Genomic DNA, 22,743 nt, shown 5'->3' on the forward strand with positions numbered 1-22,743 from the left:
GGGGCCTGGGTTTGATCCCTGTTGGGGGAATTAAGATCCCGAAAGCCACATGGTGCGGCCAAAAAAAAAAAAGGCATTATTGGGATAACTGGGGAAATTTGAACATAGATTTTATATTACACAATACTGGATCAACATGAAATTTTCTGACTGTGGCTACATAGGAGAATATCCTTATGCTCAGGAGATTAAATAGGAGATACACCATGTTATTGGGTTGGGAGATATAATATTGTTAAGATGGCATTTCTCTCTGAAGTGATCTATAGGTTCAATGCAATCGCATTCAAAACCCAGAGTTTTCCCGGTCCAGTGGGTAAGACTCCACGCTCCCAAAGAGGGGGCTGAGGTTTGATCCGTGGTCTGGGAACTAGATGCTGCATGCATGTTGCAACTAAGCATTTGCATGCCGCAACTAAGAGTCCACGTGCTGCAACTAAGAAGTCCGCATGCCACAACTGAAGATCCCTCATGTTGCAACTAAGACCCAGTGCAGCCTAAATAAATAAGGTAATAATATTATTATTATTTTTAAATATATATATATTTTTATTTTTGGCTGCATCAGGTCTTAGTCATGGGATTTTTGTTGCAGCATGTGGGATCTTTTGTTGCGGCACACAGGCTCCTTGTTGTGGCACACGGGCTTCTCTCTAGTTGTGGCTCACGGGCTCAGTAGTTGCGGTGCATGGGCTTAGTTGCCCCACAGCATGTGGGATGTTAGTCCCCTGACCAGGGATCAAACCCGTGTCCCCTGCATTGGAAGGCGATTCTTAACACTGGAACACCAGGGAAGTTCCAGTAAATATTATGAAAAAAACCAAAACAAAACAAAAATAGAGTTTGGGAATTCCCTGGTGGTCCAGGGGTTAGGGCTCCATGCTTCCACTGCAGGGGGCACAGGTTCAGTCCCTGGTCAGGGAATTAAGATCCCCATGCCACGTGGCCCAGCCAAAAACTAAAAATAAACAAATAAACTAATTACTTAAAAAAACAGTTTCAGAAATTTAAGTTAGGAGAAATGCGTCTTTCTTCTGGAAATGTATTGAGGTTTAGTGAGAAAGAAGAGATTGGCAACATATTGGGGGCTAGTGATTTGGGAGTTGCAAGCTTGAGAGGACAATTTTGTGGAAGGAGTATATATGTATACTGGGTATATATCCATAGACATTTCTAGAAGGATACATAAGGACAATAGTTGTCCCCTAAGTGGAGAATCAGAAAGGACATGGATGGGAAAGGAGATTTTTGTATCTTTTGGTTTTCGTGCCATGTGAAATAAACAAGTAACTTATTTTAAAATATTTTCAAATTTATAACGATATTAATGTTAGTTTATATATGAGAAATTGTGACCCTTTGAGGTCATATAGTTTGCATTATATTGAAAATTGGAATTTCTTTTTTTAACCTAGATTTTAAGTTTAGACATATTAGGGATTCTGCCTTATATAAATTTATGTCTTTACTTGGAGTGACAATATTAATTTCAAATATTGGGGGGGAAATTGCTTTTGAAAGCTTTTAGCATCACATATGAGCCCTGTAATTGCTATCTTAAAATTTATCTTAACTGTTTCCATCCATGTTCATTTTTATAGTTTCATCAACCAGGGAGTTTTGTTTTACTGGTATAAAGAAATAAATGTGTTTTTGTGAGGTGACCTGGATTATAATTAGCTTTTAGTGGTCATATGTGGTCTCTTTTGTTACTCTGAAGGATGAAGTGCCCCTTTCAAGAGGCTGGTTTAGCAGTGAATTTTGCTATTTCAGAGTGGAGTAATTGATTTGAATTATTCTTTCCTTGGACTCTGAGCATATTTGAATTGGTCAGTATTTCTGATGAGAGGTATGGTGACGTTTAAATAAGGAAAGGAGAGGACAAAGAGCTTCCTCTTGTTTAGCAAAAGTCAGACCTGCTTAACAGCGGCAAAAACAATTTATCCTCTTGTCTGAAAACCTTTTGCTCTTAATTAGGTCTTTCCCCAAAGTTTTTCACAACAAACAAAAGAGGCAGAAATTAATGGTTTCTCCTTCTTGTCTCCTCCTTCCTGTTTTTGGGAGCAAAAAAGTTTATATTGTCCTACTTATTTATCTTATGTATCACAAAAGAGTAGATGGTTTCTATAAATTTTTTTTCCTATTTCAGTTTTATTGATCTTTTAGATGACCTGAGTCGACTAAAGCTTCTTTTATGTTGAACATTTTGAGGTGTACATCTGATGCGTCTAAAAAGCAGAAGTGTTAGGCATTGTTTTATGTGGAGCTAATTAAGAAGGAAGATAATCATTTAAGAATCTTCTTTTACTGGTTCACTGAAAGGGTAAACTATTGATCTCCAAAGGCTAGTCATTGATCTCCAAAGGCTACATAGGTTAAAAGCATAAAAATGCCCATTTTTATCTCTGGAATTTTCTTCCAAGTGACTGGCACCCATCCTTTCAGTTTTGATGTAGGTATTTTCTTGACCTAGGGGGTTAACAGGAGGTTTTCAGTTAGCCACTAGGACTCTTATTTGTAGAGCAAGGTCTCCACATTTTATCTTTTTTTTACCGTTATCTTAGTTAACCTTGGCCCTTCGCTCTTCCCCATACATTTTTTTTTCTACTTCTAAATATATTTTTAAAAATTTTTATTAGAGTATAGTCGATTTACAATGTTGTGTTAGTTTCTGCTGTACAGCGAAGTGAATCAGTTATACATATATCCACTCTTTTTTAGATTCTTTTCTCATGTAGGTCATTAGAGTATTGAGTAGAGTTCCCTGTGCTATAGAGTAGGTCCTTCCTATACGTTTTAGAATCAGCTTGTCAAATTCTACAAAAGTCCTTTTGGGATTTTGGATGGAATTAGATATTATAGGTTATTTTTGGAAGAATTAACATCTTCATAATGTTAACTCTTCCTATCTTTGATTATAGTTTATTTCCCCATTTATTTAGATAGTCTTTGGAATCTAATTGTATAATCTTGTCCATAAAAGATTTGCACACCTTTTGTTAAATTTCGCAGTACCTGATACTTGGTTCACTGTTATAAGTGGAATTGTTTAAAATTTTACATTTTCTATTTCTTGCTATTATATAGAGATACAGCTGACTTTTATATATTGGGTTTGTATTTAACAACCTTGCTAAGTGTTCCTGTTCTGATAATTTATCTAATTTCTTTTTGGTTTCCCATGTAGAAATAAAATTATCTTCAAGTAATGATAGTTTTATTTTCTCCTTTCCAATTCACATATGTCATTTATTTTTATTATCTTACTGTATTGAGAAGGATCCCTCGTATAGAATTAGAAGAGAAGTGGTGATAGAAGTCATACTTTTATCAGGTTCATAAGGGAGTTACCTTTTCAAATTTCTAGTTTGCTAAGAAATCTTTTTTTTAATCATAAATGGATTTTGAATGTTATCAAATGCTTTTCTGCATCTGTTGAGATGAACATCTAGATTTTCTTCTTTAATCTGTTGATGTGATACTACTAGCTTGCAAATAATACTTCTTGCTTTTTCTGCCTCCTGCTCCCCAGGTGATTTGTGGAGCTATGACTTCTTCAGTGGTGAGTTTGTGGTGTCACCTGAACCAGACACAAGTGTCCACACTCTTGATCCCCAGAAGCACAAGTATATTATCTTGGGGAGTGATGGTCTTTGGAATATGATTCCAGCTCAAGATGCCATCTCAATGTGCCAGGACCAAGAGGAGAAAAAATACTTGATGGTGAGAAGCAACTCAATTCGGTATATTTTTTTAAAGGATTTTATTAGTTTCGGCTTTATAACAAAGTGAATCAGTTATACATATACATCTGTTCCCATATCCCTTCCCTCTTGCATCTCCCTCCCTCCCATCCTCTCTCAATTCGGTATTATTATCTACATATTGTTCTGGTACTTTTGTCAGGGGTCTTGAATATGAACTAAGGATGTTCACCTTGAGTAGATTTTTGCATTTGCCCTGGCTGTAGAAGAAAGTAAAATACAGATTTCTGCAGCTTATTAGGGGAACAAGACAGGAAATAGATGAATGAAACTAGATAACAAAACATACAACCACTGACTTCATTATGAGCAGCCCTTGACTTCCTGGCCTATGGAACCCTCACCGATCCTTCTTTTTATAAATTGAGATATAATTCACATTCCATAAAATTTACCTTTTTAAAGTATTCAGGTCAGTGGTTCTTAGGATATTCTCAGTTATGTAACTCTCACCACTAATTCCAGAACATTTCATCACTGCCCCCAACAAGCCCCATAACCATTAGCAGTCATTCACTATCACCCTGTTCCCTGGCAACCACTAATTTTTTTTGTCTCTGTGTATTTGCCTGTTTTGCATACTTCATATAAATGAGATCATACAATAATGTGGCCTTTTGTGTCTGACTTCTTTCACTTAAGCATAATGTTTTCAAGGTTCATTCATGTTGCTTGTATCAGTACTTTATTCCTTTTTATGGCTGAATAATTTTCCATTGATGGATATATAACATTTTATTTATCCATCCATTCATCAGTCAATGGGTACTTTAGTTGTTTACACTTTTTGGCTATTTTGAATGACGCTGCTGTTAACATTCATGTACAAGTTTTTGTGTGGACATGTTTTCAGATCTCTCAGGTATCTACCTAGGAGTGGAATTCCTGGGTCATGTGGTAACTCTATGTCACCTATATTGTTTTAGTCAATTGCAAACCTAGAAACAACCATCAATGAGAAAATTCTTTTCTTTCCTTCCTGGCTTGCTTAAAAATTGATCTTCATTCTGAGCAATGACAAAGTAAGGAGATTTGGGAAAGTGCAGTGTTATTGAAGGCAAGGAAAGAGAGTGTTTTGGAGTAGTAGTCAGCAATGTCAAGTTCTACAGAGAAGTAGAGGCAGATGGATGAAAACAGGGTATTGGGCTTTACATTTAGTACCTTTTATTACTAGTGACCTTCAGGGATGAAGAGTTTCGGTTGAAGTGATGAGGGCATTAGCTAGCAGATTGGAGTGATGATGAAACAGTACTTTGTGAGGCTAGGAAATAGATGTAGTGAGTGTTCAGGAAGACAAGGGAATGTGCCACTGTTAGCTTGTAAAGATAGTGAGGGTCTTGAAAGCAGTTTTATAGTCTTACAAGAAAGATTGACAGAACAAGAGAAATAAGGGGTGTTGATGGAATGAAGGTCCAGAGCTCATTGAAGTAACTGGAATCAGTGGCTCCTTGGAAAAGATTCTCTTCTTCTAAGATGGGAGGAATGGTAAAGCTATACTTTGGGGTGATAAGGAGGCAGCATGAAAGAACTTGTATTAAATTGCCTCCATTCATTCCCTCAACTAACATGTTAGGCAGTAGGTACAAAGGAAGCAAAGGTAAATAGAATAGGGTCCTTGCTTAGCATTTACCATATCATTACAAATAGGAGATATAGATAGCTATCAGTACCATTTGATTGTGAGTTGTTTAAAGATAAGAGTCATGTATCTATTCAATTTTACAAACTTGGGGCTAGCATGATGCATTTGGTCAGTGATGTCAGATGTAAAAGAAAGATTAAATAAAATAAAGACTATTTTGTCTATTGGATTTTTTGTTTGTTTGTTTGTTTGTTTGCTACGCCGGCTTGCGGGATCTTAGCTCCCCTACCAGGGGTCGAACCTGGGCCCTCGGCAGTGAAAGCGCCGAGTCCTAACTACTGGACTGCCAGGGAATTCCCATGTCTATTGGATTTAGAATTCTTTAATGATGAGAGAGGAAGACAGAAACATTTCAGTGGCATGATGAGGCCAAAAGCCAGTTTTATTGGGTTGGGAGAACCTAAGTGTCATAAACACCTAAGTGTTTTTAGAATGAGTATTGAAGGAAGCATTCATCTAACAATATTTAGAACAAGTGTTGAGAACTGAGAGGGAGAAGATAGGAAACTTGTGAGGACTGCATAAGGAGGTTTCATGGATGAGAGTCGTATTTGAGCAGGTCTTAAAGGTGGAGTTGAGGGCTTCCCTGGTGGCGCAGTGGTTGAGAGTCCACCTGCCGATGCAGGGGACACGGGTTCGTGCCCCGGTTCAGGAAGATCCCACATGCCGCGGAGCGGCTGGGCCCGTGAGCCATGGCCGCTGAGCCTGCGCGTCCGGAGCCTGTGCTCTGCAATGGGAGAGGCCACAACGGTGAGAGGCCCGCATACCACACACACACACACAAAAGGTGGAGTTGAATTTACCAGGTAAAGAGATGAAGGGAGGAGAGTGAAGCTTTCCAGGCAAAGGAATAGAATGTGTAAAGTCAGAGAGAAGAGACAAGTACAGCACATTCAGATTTCTCAAGTAACTTGATGTGATTAGAAGACAGGAGGCAAAAAGGTTTTGAATGGTCTGTTTTGAAGTTAAGTCTTAATAGTCAGGTAGGGGAGAGTATTGAAAAGCTGCATTTTAGATATGCATTTTAGAAAGCATACTCATGGCAGGGTGGAATAGAGGGCAGATGATAATGGATGTGAGAGTTCTATTTATTAGGAGGTGTAGGAAAAACATCTTGCCCCTTACTAAATTAAACTGATGCAGAGTTGGCAATGAAAGAGAATGGGTGTCAGCAGTGAGTGATTAGTGAAGAATCCCTGAGAGAAGGTGAATTTTGATGAATGGAATCATATTTATAAGGTCTGTCTCTGCCTCTCTTCACATGTTGATTCCTATTGACAGTATCTGATTTTAGTTTAATTAATTAATTAATTAATTAATTAATGGCTCCCTTGGGTCTTTGTTGCTGTGCATGGGCTTTCTCTAGTTGCAGTGAGCGGGGGCTACTCTTCATTGTGGTGCATGGGCTTCTCATTGCGGTGGCTTCTCTTGTTGCAGAGCACGGGCTCTAGGCATGAGGGTTTCAGTAGTTGTGGCATGTGGGCTCAGTAGTTGTGTCTCGTGGGCTCTAGAGCTCAGGCTCAGTAGTTGTGGTGCATGGGCTTAGTTGCTCCATGGCATGTGGGATCTTCCCGGACCAGGGCTCAAACCCGTGTCCCCGGCATTGACAGGCAGATTCTTAACCACTGCACCACCAGGGAAGTCCTGATTTTAATTTTATTTATTTATTTATTTATTTATTCATTTATTCATTTATTTATGGCTGTGTTGGGTCTTCATTTCTGTGCAAGGGCTTTCTCCAGTTGCAGCAAGCAGGGGCCACTCTTCATCACAGTGCGCGGGCCCCTCACTATCGTGGCCTCTCTTGTTGCGGAGCGCAGGCTCCAGACGCGCAGGCCCAGTAGTTGTGGCTCACGGACCTAGTTGCTCCACGGCATGTGGGATCTTCCCAGACCAGGGCTCGAACCTGTGTCCCCTGCATTGGCAGGCAGATTCTCAACCACTGCGCCACCAGGGAAGCCCCGATTTTAATTTTTTAAAAAATATTTATTGGCTGTACCCGGTCTTAGTTGTGGCACTCAGGATCTTTAGTTGTGGCTTGTGGGATCTAGTTCCCTGACCAGGGATAGAACCCAGGCCCCCTGCATTGGGAGTGCAGTCTTAACCACTGGACCACCAGGGAAGTCCCTGACTTGATTTTTATTAATGGATCTATTAGGCTTCCTCTTTGGAAGCTGCTGTTATGTTCCAAATGAAAATTTTTGCAAGCTTGAGCTAAAGCAGCAATGGATTAAGAAAAAAAAACATGCACATACAAGCAAAAAAGAAATATGGGACTCCCCTGGTGGTGCAGTGGTTAAGAGTCCGTCTATCAATACAGGGGACACGGGTTAGAGCCCTGGTCCCGGAAGATCCCACATGCCGTGGAGCAGCTAAGCCCGTGCACCACAACTACTGAGCCTGAGCTCTAGAGCCTGCGAGCCACAATTACTGAGCCCATGTGCCACAACTACTGAAGCCCACGCACCTATAACCGGTGCTCCACAACAAAAGAAGCCACCGCAACAAAGAGTAGCCCCCGCTTGCTGCAACTAGAGAAAGCCCGCACGCAGCAATGAAGACCCAACACAGCCATAAATAAGTAAGTAAGTAAATAGAAGTGTAGACGTTAAAAAACATACATAAGTGGTAGAACTGACAGAACTTGGGTTTTAAGGAGGGAGAATATTATGACACCCAGATTTCTTAGTGGTGGCTGGAAGCTGTTATCAAGAAGAAACACATTATTTTGGGGGGAGGGAGGGATAATTCATATAGGCGTGTTGAATAGGACGTGCCTTTGGTTCATCTAGATAGATATGTTCAGTAGGCAGTGACTGAAAGGCAATGCCTGGAAATGCTAGTTTCAGTGTTAATGGGAGTTAAAGCTGTGACGGTTTACGACATCACCTAGTGAGACAGCAAGGTGGAAGAAAAGGACACAGTATTAAGGGGCCCAAATCCACAGAATGGGCTGAGGGAAAATGCAAGGAAGGTAGTAGAAATGGCTTACGTAGAGTTCTGTTTTATGGAGCTTTGCTGGGAGGGAAACAGGCACACTGGAAAAGGGAAAGGGAAAGGAGTCCTTCAGTGAGTTCTCAGTGAGCTAGAAGTTTGAGAGTGGTGCAACACGTCGTACACTGGGGAATGTAATAGATTCATGAATTACAGATTAATGCTGCCTTTCATCAATTGTGAAGTGCATATTTTTTCATATTAGAAAGGGGGGAACAAAGCAATGTTTAAAAACATCTTTACAAAGTGGTACTTTTCTTGCGAATGCAAGGATGGCTTAATATTAAGATTTTAAGGGAGCTGAGAAGAGTTTTTTGCAGTTTGCCATCATTAATGTGTTGGAATACTGTAATATGACCAAGATCAGACAATCCCAAATAAAAATGATTCCCTGTTTCCCAAGGAAAGAATGAAAAAAGCCCAGTTCTTTATCCGGTTTCAATATATAAACTTGAGGCATATAGCTGACAGTTAAATGACATATACGTGATATATTTTTTAATAAAGTGCTTATAGTACATTATATATTATTACATAGTATACATTATAGTACATCAGTATTTTGTACTTATAATACATTAATACATGCATTTTTAAAATTAGGGTATAGTTGCTTTACAATGTTGTGTTAGTTTTTGCTGTACAATGAAGTGAGTCAGCTATATGTATACATATCCCCTCCCTCTTGGACCTCCCTCCCACCCTCCAATCCTGTCCATCTAGGTCACTACAGAGCACCGAGCTGAGCTCCCTGTGACATTAATATATTTTATTACATTACATAAAGTAACATATTAATTAAAACTTTTTTCCCCTTATAGTTCATGACACATTTCTTTTTCAAACATTTCCACTCATTTTCATTATTCAGTTATTTCTAGAGGTATTTTTTAAGATAAGTAGTTCTTTTCTGGAGCACATCATTTTCTTTTCTGTTCTTTGAAACTTAGCAGTTATTAAATCCATGTATGACGCTGTAAGTTTTATTCCAAGCCACATTTATTTGTATAACACAAGTTCATTTAATTTTGTTTTGTTTTGTTTTTTACTCTTTCTGTTTGTATGTATTTGATCTCTATACTAAAACCACTTATTGTGTTGCTTTTTTCTTCATAGGAGTGACATTAGCCATTTATATATCTATAAATGGCTATGTGTGATGTATCTATGTATGTATATATATGTCAATATATATACATATATCTATGTATGTATATATATATATGTCAATATGTATACATATATTTAATGACCACTTTTATTTCCTTGTCTCTGAATTTTGTTCATATCCTTTGACAGTTTTTATGTTGGGATTGTCTTTGATTTGCAGAAGCTCTTATTTTAGGAGGAAATTGGCCCTTTGCAATGAGTTTTTTTGCCATGTGTGATTATTTGATTTGTGAATTGTTTATCTATTATAACTTGATGTTTACTTCCCCTTTTTAGATAACTTCTGTATAACTTTTCCTAAGTAAGTTTACACTGAAGACCAAGTTTCTTGCTACCAAAAATATAAAAATACAGGTGAAATTTAACCACAGGATAAGACCTTATCTTATTATTTTTTTTTAAGTTAGAGCAATACTGTTTTAGCATAGTTACAGGGTTTGTGGATAAAGTTTGAAATTTTAATTATTTATGTAGGCCACGTTGAACACGTGATTTTTCATTTGATACCGGTGTAGTGGCAACAAGGTCTGAGTGGTTATCTTCCTTCTTATTCTTTTAAATACAGGGTGAGCATGGACAGTCTTGTGCCAAAATGCTTGTGAATCGAGCTCTAGGCCGCTGGAGGCAGCGTATGCTTCGAGCGGATAATACTAGTGCCATAGTAATCTGCATCTCTCCAGGAGTGGGCACTCAGGGAGATTTCACCAATGAAGACGAGCTCTATCTGAACCTGACTGATAGCCCTTCCTATAATAGTCAAGAAACCTGCGTGATGACTCCTTCTCCATGTTCTACACCACCAGTCAAGGTACATAGTTCTCTAGAATTTAAGTTGTAATAGAATTTCTCTGTTAGTATTACCTGAAAACAGTTTTCAGATTCTTTATATAATAGAATTTCGGATTTGAGCCGCCATCAAGAAAGTGGTAGATCTTTATCATGTAACTTATTGTCAGTAGACCATCACCTACACATGGGTACTCTACTGAATGCCAGCTGTATGTAGGGCACCTAATAGAAAAGCGATGAGATATGGCCCCTGGAGAATATTAACAATATTAATATTTGGAACTTATTGATTCCCTTCTGATAGTATGAAAGTTTGTAAGCATTTTTTGTGATGCACTTCCATATGTGGTATTTCATTTGAACCTCATAACCCTGAAAGCTAAATAGTGCAGATGTTATTCCATTTTACAGATAATATGACTGAGATATTGAGCAGTTTGAATAAGATCATACAGAATCAAGACTGAACTGGACCTTAGGATATCAGACTTTAGAACTGGTTGTCTATTAACATGGGTAAGAAACATCATTCCTATTTCTTATCCATGTTAATATTGAATGAATTTAAGATGTGCTGTGAAATAAACAAGTTTAAATGCTACTGTATTTCCCTTTTTCTGATTTCATCCCAATTTTTTCCTGCTAATAATTAGTAATATGGATAACTGTTTTGATATACCTGGCCTTCTGAGAATGTGCTTTCAGAAGAATGACCATTAAAATGGGAAACACAGTGGAATTTTATGTCATGTATTCAGGCAGTTTTTAAAGGTGTTCAAAGCTACACAGTACAAAGAATTTATTTAATTTTGGGTATTGTGATCCTATATGGAGTACTTGGAAGTTTACTATTACCACTTTCCTATCTTTTACTTCACTATATATATGGCAACTTAATTTTCCTTACATGGACTCTTCATTTAGAAATTGACAAATTAATATTTTATGCTTATTTTCTTAAAAGAATTTCTTGTCAAAGCTTTCTTTGCTTTGAAAACTCTTGAATAATAATGCAGATTGAGATCTTTTAAAGTTTCTTCATTCTCTTTGAGTGTTATGAAGGAGCTTATGTTCATTTGAGAATTCGCTGGTTTCTGTATTTGAATGTATTCATTACTTTCATGTTTCCTAATGTGTTTGTATTTGAATAACTGAACTTTAGGCAGTACAGAGAAGGAGGCCTTAAGGTGGAGGTAAGGATGAGAGGATAGAAGATATTGTGATAGGAATAAATACTCTTTTTTTTTTTTTTTTTTTTTTTTTTTTTTTGCGGTACGCGGGCCTCTCACTGTTGTGGCCTCTCTCGTTGTGGAGCACAGGCTCTGGACGCGCAGGCTCAGCGGCCATGGCTCACAGGCCTAGCCGCTCTGTGGCATATGGGATCTTCCCAGACCGGGGCACGAACCCGTGTCCCCTGCATCGGCAGGCAGACTCTCAACCACTGCGCCACCAGGGAAGCCCGGAATAAATACTCTTAATATTGATCTCAAAACTTATTGCCGTCTGTGGATTGGCATTAGTAAAATTGAACATAAATTGCACCTAGAAATAATTTTTAAAACATATTTTTAAATTCTGAAAAATAATGATCTAACAGTTTTACTAAAGTAAAGCTTAGGAGATTTATGTATGCACTGACTTATATGTAGGCGTGGTTGTTTGTTAACCATCTGGCCCCACCTAAATATGAAAGAATGTTTAGAGCTGTTCAGAACAATCAGTATTGTTGGCTCTGGCCTAACAAGTAAATAAAGACAAATCTCTGCCCCAAAGATTGTGTTTTGTTTTGTTTATCTTAACCATGGCTACTCACAAATATCTCTGATGTATTTCATTGTTACAGTAATCCTATGTTTAGTAACATCTAGATATAATTGACATTTTGGTTGATTTTGAATGGTTTTTAAGACCTACCCACATTTAGACTAGGCACTTGAGACTAGGTTATCTATCTATAGACATGTGAACTTCTGTTTGAATCGTAAGCTAAATCGGTAGTCAAATCCTTGTTTTTGGACAGATATAGTAGAAATACTTCTGTTTGTGATATATTACTATGGCACAGATTTCTTTATCCTTTCTTTAGGGCAAAACTAAATTTAGCTGTTTTTTAAATAAGCCAGGAGCTATATAGGAAGGAGGAATGAGGGAAAGAGTTCTTCCAGAGGATTAACGCTTAGTTTCAGTTGTGTTCTAGGCACCATTTGTAATTAGTTGTTTACTGTTGGATTGTAAAGTATATGGAGCTCTCAAGAAAGCTGATCTCTGAAGTAGTGAAACTTTTAAAGTGTGAGTTTTTAGGACGTAACCTCTCAATATCACAAGTGTTTTATGAGCATGTAAGAAGGCTTAGCAATACAGTAGTAATTAATCTGGGATGAGTCTAGAAAGTCTAGGTAAGTTGCCTGAGCTAACAGATGCAATGTATTTCCACAGAGTGCCAATAAAAAGAGAAAGAAAAGTTCAAGGAAAAAGTGGGGGAAGAAAAGCCAGTGCACCTGTAGTATCAGAATAATAATGTGTGAATTTAAAAAGACACAGCACAACAGAAATTACAATAAATTGTGTTAACTCTGACATCATCCCATTGTTTTTCTTTTGTAAAGGAATTCCATCTAGTGTCTAACATTGTTGCATAAACTAGAGCAATATGTTCTATTTCTGTAAGTAGCTTGATTAGTACCTTTCTTCTTGTGCCTAAATTAGTGATGTGCTTGTTCGGTAGTAGGAAGCCTTCTGCCTACAGAATTTATCTGCTGCCTGGTCTTGTTGCAAATCCTTTTTCTATATTAAACCAAGATGAACTTTTAGTCAAAAATTACTAATGACTAGATATAGTTTTCTGTGGTCGGTCAGAACATGCTTGTGATCAGGGTAGTAGGCATTGGAATCAACCTAATGCAGAGGGGATAAATTCACAGACAAGTTGTTGTTGGTATTATTGAAAGCCAGATGTACATATTCTAGAACAGAGACTGTGTGTTATCTGTTCTCAACGCTGGTATTTTGAAATAAGGTTGCTGCCCAACATCTAGTCAGTGTTAAAACAGATAAGAATTGGGCTTTCAGTAAACCATGCAGTGTAAAATAAATAAATGAGCCAATGACCCCAGAAGGGAAGAATATATTCTTAGTTTTTTTTTTAAAAAGGTAGCAGCATTCTATTTGGGGCAGTACCAAATTAGGAACTTTAGGGTTTCTCATCTCTAGCCTCGATTGGACCTAAAGTTCATTTTTTTTCAGTAAAGCACGTTCATGTTATATGGTTAAATTGAAATGCTTTCGATTGCTTCAATTTCCCTTTTTCTTTTGAAATCTAGAAACGTAAAAGGGAACATTAGTTTTATAAATATGCTTTTTTATAGAGCATTTTCTCGAAAGGCGTTTATTCCTAGGGGATTTTATATCAGAGGGCGATCAGATAATATGTCTTTGTTTACCATTCTACAAAATGGTTTACTTGGGCTCTTCAGAATATATTACTATTTTAATAAGTTTGATTTGATTGAGAGAGGAAATGATTGAGGGAAATGTTACACACTTGGGCAAGAGATAGTATTTATGCTTAAAATTTGTACTTGAGAAAGTATTAAAGCAATGATTTTCTAAAATATTATAGTGGAAGATTTGTATTTGATAGGAAGAATGTTCTTATCTGTCTGGAGATGGGAGGATATTCTGAATACATACAGATCTGAGGCACTACACCTAAAGGAGTGGTGCATATCTGAACCTCCTGTGAAGCTTTTTAAAAAACAATATCTGAAAGTTTCCATATGATTTTCACTTATATCTTTTTAAAAAAAATAAATTTATTTTATTTATTTACTTTTGGCTGTGTTGGGTCTTCGTTGCTGTGCGCAGGCTTTCTCTCGTTGCAGCAAGCAGGGGCTACTCTTTGTTGTGGTGCGCAGGCTCTAGGCGTGCGGGATTCAATAGTTGTGGCACGTGGGCTCAGTGGTTGTGGCTTGCGGGCTCTAGAGCTCAGGCTCAGTAGTTGTGGCTCATGGGCTTTGTTGCTCCGTGGCATGTGGGATCTTCCCGGACCAGGGTTTGAACCTGTGTCCCCTGCATTGGCAGGTGGATTCTTAACCACTGTGCCACCAGGGAAGTCCTCACTTATATCTTTGAAAGTTGCCCCAGCCATACTCAGTACATTCCCATATGTCCTGTTTTCTCAAATAACAGAACAGCATCTAGTGTTTGGGAGATGGGTGCAAAGCAACAGTCTGAATTTCCATTATGACAGAGTTGCTTTAATGTTGTGCTTCACATTTTCCACACTACTGAATATTCAGAAATTAAAATACAGAAAGTAGGAAATAAACCCCCCAAATAAACAAATCTGTCACTTATTCTAATGAAATCTTTTCATTTCCCCAATGGTTAAGCTGAATTCTAGGAAAAATTATTTCTTACTTGGTTTACCTTCTTGTTTTTCAGTCACTGGAGGAGGACCCATGGCCAAGGCTGAACTCTAAGGACCACATACCTGTCCTTGTTCGTAGTAATGCCTTCTCAGAGAATTGTTTAGAAGTCCCAGCTGAGATAGCTCGAGGGAACGTCCAGGCTGCAGTCATATCCTCAAAAGATCCAGAGCCACTTGAAGAAAATTGCACTAAAGCCCTGACTTTAAGGATACATGATTCTTTGAATAATAGCCTGTCAGTTGGCCTTGTGCCTACCAATTCAACAAACACCATCATGGACCAAAAAAATTTAAAGATGTCGATCCCAGGTCAAATGAAAGCTCAAGAAGTTGAAAGAACCCCTCCAACAAACTTCAAAAGGACATTAGAAGAATCCAACTCTGGCCCTCTTGTGAAGAAGCATAGACGAAATGGTTTAAGTCGAAGCAGTGGTGCTCAGCCTGCAAGCCTCCCCACAAACTCACAGCGAAAGAACTCTGTTAAACTTACCATGCGACGCAGACTTAGGGGCCAGAAGAAAATTGGAAATCCTTTACTTCACCAGCACAGAAAAACTGTTTGTGTTTGCTGAAATATATCTGGAATTTTTTTTTCCAAACTTCTAAGAGGGCTTTATGAATTTGGTGCCGAAGCTGAACTTTTTTTAAGGGGACAAAATAAAAATAGTATACAGTTTGACTTTTTGGAATTCAGCAGTTTTATCCTGGCCTTGTACTTGCTTGTATTATAAATGTGAATTTTGTAGATTTTAGGGTATAAGTTGCTATAAACTGTGTGTAAATTTGTATCCTTCACACAAACTCAGTCTCTTACTCTGACACACACTAAATGTAACAACAGGGCTAAAGGTTTAAAAAAAAATCAAAAGAATCTATTTGATTTTAGAAATACATTTAAACTTTTAAAAATGCTTATTAAGAAATTTGTATTAGTCACGTGTGATGAAAGCGACACAACTTTTTAAAGTAAATTATGAAGCAAACTGGAAAAGTGATGTATTTTCATAGTGACCTGTGTTCCACTTAATGTTTCTTAGAGACAACTAGTGTCTTTTAAAAATTATTCTTTATTTCTGATTTCATAATTCAGAACTAAATTTTTCATAGAAGCAGAAGTGTTGAGCCATGCAAAAGCAGCTGGGTTTTAGTCTCCTTCTCCTAATTAAAATACTATGCAGTATCTCTTATCTCTTTCAGTAGCATTTTTTCTAAACATTAATCATCAGATTTGCTCACCAAATCTTTCAAGTAGAAGGAGGTAGGTTTGCCTAAAAAGATGCCCTTCTCAATCATCCCAGATACTCAGTGGCATTAGTGGGTCTTAAAAGTAGTTATATCCCCTTCTAGTGTTTGCATAAAATATGTGAAATTTTTCTTGCTATGTCAATAACAGATGGTGCTGCTAATTCCCAACATTTCTTAAATTATTTTATATATCCTATGGTTTTCATTGATTATATGGACATGTTTGTTCATCTAATAAAACCAGTGAACTGTTACTGATGTTGCTGGATTTTTGTTATTTTTGTTATATTTGTTTTAATGGTATATATTAACTTGTTGTTAGGCCATGATCAAGCTTTAGAGTAACAACTTAAAATACATGTAATGTTCATTTTTGCAATCTTGACTTTTTAATTTTAACTTAGAGTACATCAAATCAGGCTAAATATACAATAATAAGTATATGGTTAGATCAGTTATGGCTTATAAGAGTTTGATGAAATATTACATAGCAATTAAAAATGAATAAAACTATTATTTGGTAATATAAGAAAAAACTAAAAGGAACTAATACCAAAATACTAAGAGTATGTTGTTTTGGTGTGATAAATTGTTCTACAAAGAGAAATTTTTAAAATTTATTCATTTAGAACAGGACTCTAAATGAGACATTGAAGAGTTAATCCATGCATTCAACACTGACCATGCACCTACACTATGCTAGGAACTGTGCAATTGGAAGCACACCAGTTTTCCATAAAAGGATTAATTGAGGGCTTCCCTGGTGGTGCAGTGGTTAAGAATCCGCCTGCCAGTGCAGGGGACATGGGTTCGAGCCCTGGTCTGGCAAGATCCCACATGCCACGGAGCAACTAAGCCAGTGTGCCACAACTACTGAGCCTGTGCTCTAGAGCCTGCGAGCACAACTACTGAGCCCGTGTGCCACAACTACTGAAGGCTGTGTGCCTAGAGCCTGTGCTCCACAACAAGAGAAGCCACTGCAATGAGAAGCCCACACACCACAATGAAGAGTAGCCTCCGGGCTTCCCTGGTGGCGCAGTGGTTGAGAGTCCGCCTGCCGATGCAGGGGACACAGGTTCGTGTCCCGGTCCAGGAAGATCCCACATGCCATGGAGCAGCTGGGCCCGTGAGCCATGGCCACTGAGCCTGCACGTCCGGAGCCTGTGCTCCGCAACGGGAGAGGCCACAACAGTGAGAGGCCCGCGTACCGCAAAAAAAAAAAAAAGAAAAAGAGTAGCCCCCGCTTGCCACAACTAGGGAAAGCCCACGTGCAGCAATGAAGACAATGCAGCCAAATAAATAAATAAAAATTTCTTTAAAAAAAAAAAGATTGAGAACCAGTGGTTCAGGTGAAACATTAATTTTGGCTAGTTTTTCAAAACTAAAGAGTTTGTTTTTCAGATCTTTCCAAGGTAATGACATATAGCAAGTAGCATACACTTTTGGAGTCAATGTTTTGTGAAGAATTTTTCCACCTTTATTTTTCAGATCAATGTTTTAATGTAAATGTCATAGCATTCTTTCCTAGGTCACATTTATAGTGCCATAGAGTCCAGTTCCATACCATACTAATAGCTGTCTAATACTGGAAACATTTTTGTTTTGAGATACATAACTAAAAGGTAAAATTAGCTCTCTTTTTGTATGTGTACCTAGGGCTGTTTTTAGGCCTTTTCTTTAATGGGTTAAAGATGTTATGCAATTAACAAATAATGTTTTAATGTTTATATTATTTTTATTAAATTTTATTTGCCTATAATGTATACATCAGTAGTATAATGCATGATGGAAAATTCATGATTTATAAAATGGTACATAATGAAACTACCTCACCTTAGTCCCCAGGGTAGCCAACAAATCTGTACATAGACATGCAACTATACATCTGTTTCTCTCTTAATCTTATATCTTACAAAGATTTTTCCACATCAGTACATCACAGCACCTCCTCATTCTTTCGTATTCTACCCTGGATATGTTATTTACCTATGCCACTGCTTAACCATGTCCACCGAAAGGAAAACACTATTTCTTCCTTTACTCACACTCATAATACTTAAGATGCCAGATGTGTGGGTTTTCCTACACCAAGCAATACTGCAATATTCTGCAGACACCAACTGGGTGTCCTACAGTTCAGTTCAGTCTGACACTCCATCTGATCCCACAAGTTAAGGGCTCAGTCTCATGGTGCTGCCCCCACTTCAGATGCCAATTGCAAGTCCCAGGTTGTCACCTACTCTTCTGACTGGCTGACTATAATTCAGCATTCCCACAATCACCACCTCAGGTTTGAACTTTGCTAGAACAGCTCACAGAACTCAGGGAAATGTGTTTACTGGTTTATCATATAATAAAGATATAGATGAACAGCTAGATGAAGAGACATCAGGAAAGTCCAGAAGGGTTCCAAGTGTAGGAGGTTCTGTCCCTATGGATTTGTGTTGTACCACCCTGCCAGCACATGAGTCTGTTCACCAGTCTGGCAGCTCTCCAAAGCCCACAGTTCAGGGATTTTCATGGAGGCTTCATTATATAGGCATGATCAATAATTAACTTAATCTCCAGCTTCTTCTCCCAGGAGGAAGGTGGTGGTGTTACCGAACTCAGGTTCTGCTGCTCGCCGCTGGAAAGCCAATATTCAAGAGATGAGAGTGTTGGAAAGGAAGAGTTGCTTTATTCAGGAAGTCAGCAATCTGGGGAGAAGACGGACTGGTGTCCAAAAATCAACTTTGAAGATTCTGCTTGACCATGAAAGTTTTTAAAGGGAGAATCACTTGGGGAAGAGGGATCAGACTTGCCATGTGCAGAATTTCTTCTGATTGGTCGATGGTGAGGTAACAGAGCCGTGTTCAAGGAATCTTGTGCTCAGCCTTAAGTTACCATTCTCCACCCGAGTGGGGGCCGTAGTTCCTACAGAACTCAAAGATATTGTTATATTCCTTGAGGAGGAACCAGGACCCTGCCCCACAGCTGCACTATCGTTTCTTGACTGCTCCCCCTTTGTTTCTGCTTTCCCTCCCCTTCCCTGATAAGCAGCAGTTTGAAACTGCCCTTTGGAACTCAGGGAAGGTCAGGAGGCTGAATGAAGCCTATTTCCGACAAACAAGAAATGGGGGGCACGGAAAGGATTTGTACCAGATATGTATCAGAGGATATGTATCAGATTGTTATGTACACCCCTTGGGGAGGAACTAGGACTTTTATCACTGAACTATTGTTTCTTGACTGCTTTTCCATTGTTCCTGAATTCCCTCACTTCCCTTAATATCATTAATTACTGAGACCTGTTCAAGGGCAAGCTTCACGACCAGGCTTAGATCACAAAATGGCTTAGGCCAAAATAGCTTCTCTTATGTCAAGAAAGCCAGGCCTGGTTCTCTTTCTCCAAGGACCCCCTACCCTATCTGCTTACAGTTCTTCTTTATATCTTCTCTTTTTTGAGATTTTCTGTTTTTCCATTCATGTCAAGTGTTCACAGTTGCTTGCAAGAGCATTTGTATAATATTGGTTTAAAGTGTCAGATATTATTCTTTGTCATTTAGGTATTGGCATCTGTTAATTGTTTTTGTCGTGCAAATTGAGGTTTTCCTGGTTCTTTGTATACCATGTAATTTTGGATTCTATCCTAGACATTTGAATATTATGACAATCTTATTTAGCTCTTATGGAGATCATTGTTTTAATAGGTAGTCAATCTGGTTAATTCATGCTGTTGCAGGAAAGAAAGTGGGGCACAAGAGGATGGTCATGTCCTGTCCCAGGTCTCAGGCAAGTCACTGGGATGGCTGCTGAGTGTGGGTTCTTGGCTTCAGTGCAGCAAATAATTCAAGAGCGAGCCATAGTAAAGTGAAAGAAGGCTTATGCAGGGAGATACACACTGAATGTGGGTCCTCTCAGAAGGCCAGAGGCTTAAGAGTATGGGGTTGTCAGGTTTTATAGTGGTGGGTAATTTCATAGGCTAATGAGTGTGAGGATTATTCCAACTATTTTGGGGAAGGGGTGGGGATTTCCAGGAATTGGGCCATCGCCCATTTTTTGACCTTTTATGGTGGGCCTTGGAATAGTCAGGGCACCTGTGGGTGTGTCATTTAGCTTGCTGACGTATTACATTGAGCATATACTGAGGCTCAAGGTTTAGCGGAAGTCAGTCATCTGCCATCTTGGACCTAGTTTGTGCTAACCAGTTTATGTCACATCCTCAATGGCTGTCATTCTTTAAAAGGTTGTGCCCTGCCCCCTTCCTGTCTCAATGCCACATATTCCAACACACCTTCTGTGGTCTGTGGTTTCAATATCAGTTCATTTTCCAAATCCTTTGCCATTGTGTAATTTGATCTGTCCCACGTGTTCATCACCCAGTAGCTAGTTGGGGACCTGGGCAGTGATCTATCTGCCAGTTAAGTTCTCAAAGTCTTTAATATGCTGATTAGGATCAGATTCATGCCTAATGTACTCAGTGGGGTCACTTTCCTGAGCTCCTCCCTCTCTACAGTTTCCATGGTACTTTCCCTTTCTTTGGGGTTCTTTTTCAGGCAGAAAGCTGAGGCTTCAGGAACCATGCACTTCTATCACTTTGCCTGAATTTGGGACTAAATGGCTTAACACCTTTGAGTTTTGGTCCCCACCTGTAAAATGCAGATAATAATACTACAATGGCAGGTATATAGTGCTAAATAAATGTTTATAAATGTTTCCTAATATTAAAATTTTAGCTTCTCAAAACTGTTACTACACATTCAGTTTTCACTGATTTAAAGCAATCTTTATCCAGGTTTACGTATATGAGGGGAAGATAAATTATGCCATGGCCATCATTAAAACAGTTGATGAAACTAATTTTTGGTCTTTGTTAATAGTTTTACTTTCTGGTATCTTTAATTATAAATACCAACTCCAAATTGTAGGTTAAATTACTGAGGTTCTGACATGAAATTTTTCCTGTTAGTGAGCAGAGTCTTATGGAAAATAGAAATGAAACAAATAATCCCTTCTGTTAAAGAGTTTACATTTTAGCTAAATAGACAATGGAATTATAATCATGCAGAAATATATAATCATGCACAAAAGAGTTACAAAGTAGTACTAATGTGTCAAAGATAAAGGGTAACCATACTTCATGGTTTGTAGGGGACAGTCCTACTTTACCTTATTTTTTTGGTTTAATTATTAATAGAGCCTCATTTCATGAAGGTTTCCTAGGCAGGATGACAAATTACATGGCCACTGTATAAATACTAGTTTCAAGAGAATGACAAAGCAAAAAAAAATTATCACTGTATTTTCAGAAAGTTTGCTGGGCCTGAGAATGAGCAGAGTGGGCTAAAGAGATCTGTGGGTTAGGGTGGAGGGACCCAAGATAGTAAACAAATACTTAGAATTTCAAATAGAAATGTGGGAAATGGTGTTTTAGAAACCACAGTTATCTAGTAATATGCAGGGCAGACAAATGGCAGGCGTTGTAATTAAATAGATGTGAGGTGATATAACCTTGGATTATGTTGGTTTTGCAATTCTGAAGTTTAGAATTATAATTTTTAGGCGATTACCACGAATGGTAGTGTTCAAAAGTTTCAGCCTGATGAATGCACGAGAGAATGTCCATGGAGTGAGAGTAATTAATGTATTTTTACCTCACAATTAGAGGATTTTAGAGAAATGTAATTTTTTAATAGACATTTTCTAGAGCAGTTTCAGGTTCACAGCAAAATTAGAGGAGAAGGTGCAAATTTCCCATATACGGCCTGCCTTAACACATGTACAATCACCCTTGCTATCAACATCCCCAGCCAGAGTGATACAATTGAACAACTGATGAACTTACACTTGATGATGATTTTTTTACCTCTCTGTTTTCCTTTTTTCTTTTCTTTTTTTTTTTTGGCATGGCCTGCAGGATCTTAGTTCCCCCACCAGTGATTGAACCCCTGCCTTCAGCAGTGAAAGTGTGGAGTCCTAATCACTGGACCGCCAGGGAATTCCCTCTTTGTTTTTCCTTATGCTTGACTGACAATTAAAATATTAATGTTCACCATAGCTCTATGTGAAATCAGATTATTTCACCACTGCTTAAATCATGTGATTATTGTCCAAGTGTTTTTGGTGGCCAAAACAAGTGAGGCAATGGCTTGTTTGAGGCTAAAAAAAGAATCCTAATCCTACCAAACAAAAAGAGGGGAGAAAGTATAAACTGACCTTGACATTTGGTTTGCATATGGATAGTTCTCTGACAAATCTCTGGGAACTGGGAACCTTTGTTTTTGATTTGCATGGCCACCGGAGAGGCAGTTTTAGTAATCAGTGATTTATTACAATGGGCCATTATAGCAACTGGAAGAACAAGGACTCTAGCTTGACGTTTACTCTCTTACACTGAAAATGAGTTTCCTAGCTGGGATTGCTCAATCCCAAGAACAGATTGTGAAAAGTTTCCCCACACCCCAATAATCTGAAGTGACTCATCAGCTGGCAATATGTACTAAGCACCCACAATTCACGTCCATTCAAAACATGATCACCACAAATTCTATTTTCTCTCTATTTGAAGGCTGATGAGAGAATCGAACACCATCTTTGTGGAGAAAAAACGGAGTATAGCTGGGGTTTTTTTGTTTTGTTTTGTTTTTCGGCTTACTGCAGCACTTTTACTTCCTCACAGTGGCACACTGCTGGGGCCTAATATTCTCACATGACGGTAGAAAACCAAAATC

General features: G+C 38.3%; 1 protein-coding gene across 1 annotated transcript in view; it reads left to right on the forward strand.

Moving 5' to 3' along the window:
- Positions 1-16,224, forward strand: part of PPM1D (protein phosphatase, Mg2+/Mn2+ dependent 1D) — a 48,103-nt gene extending 31,879 nt beyond the window's left edge. The window contains exons 4-6 of the mRNA XM_060081393.1: positions 3,533-3,723; positions 10,136-10,378; positions 14,803-16,224. Coding sequence (XP_059937376.1) covers positions 3,533-3,723; positions 10,136-10,378; positions 14,803-15,360 — 992 coding nt within the window. The 3' untranslated portion in view covers positions 15,361-16,224. The remainder of the gene's footprint in view (positions 1-3,532; positions 3,724-10,135; positions 10,379-14,802) is intronic.
- The last annotated feature ends 6,519 nt before the right edge of the window (positions 16,225-22,743 follow it).

The sequence above is a fragment of the Mesoplodon densirostris genome, chromosome 18, assembly GCF_025265405.1.
Source record: "Mesoplodon densirostris isolate mMesDen1 chromosome 18, mMesDen1 primary haplotype, whole genome shotgun sequence".
NCBI lineage: Eukaryota > Metazoa > Chordata > Mammalia > Artiodactyla > Ziphiidae > Mesoplodon > Mesoplodon densirostris.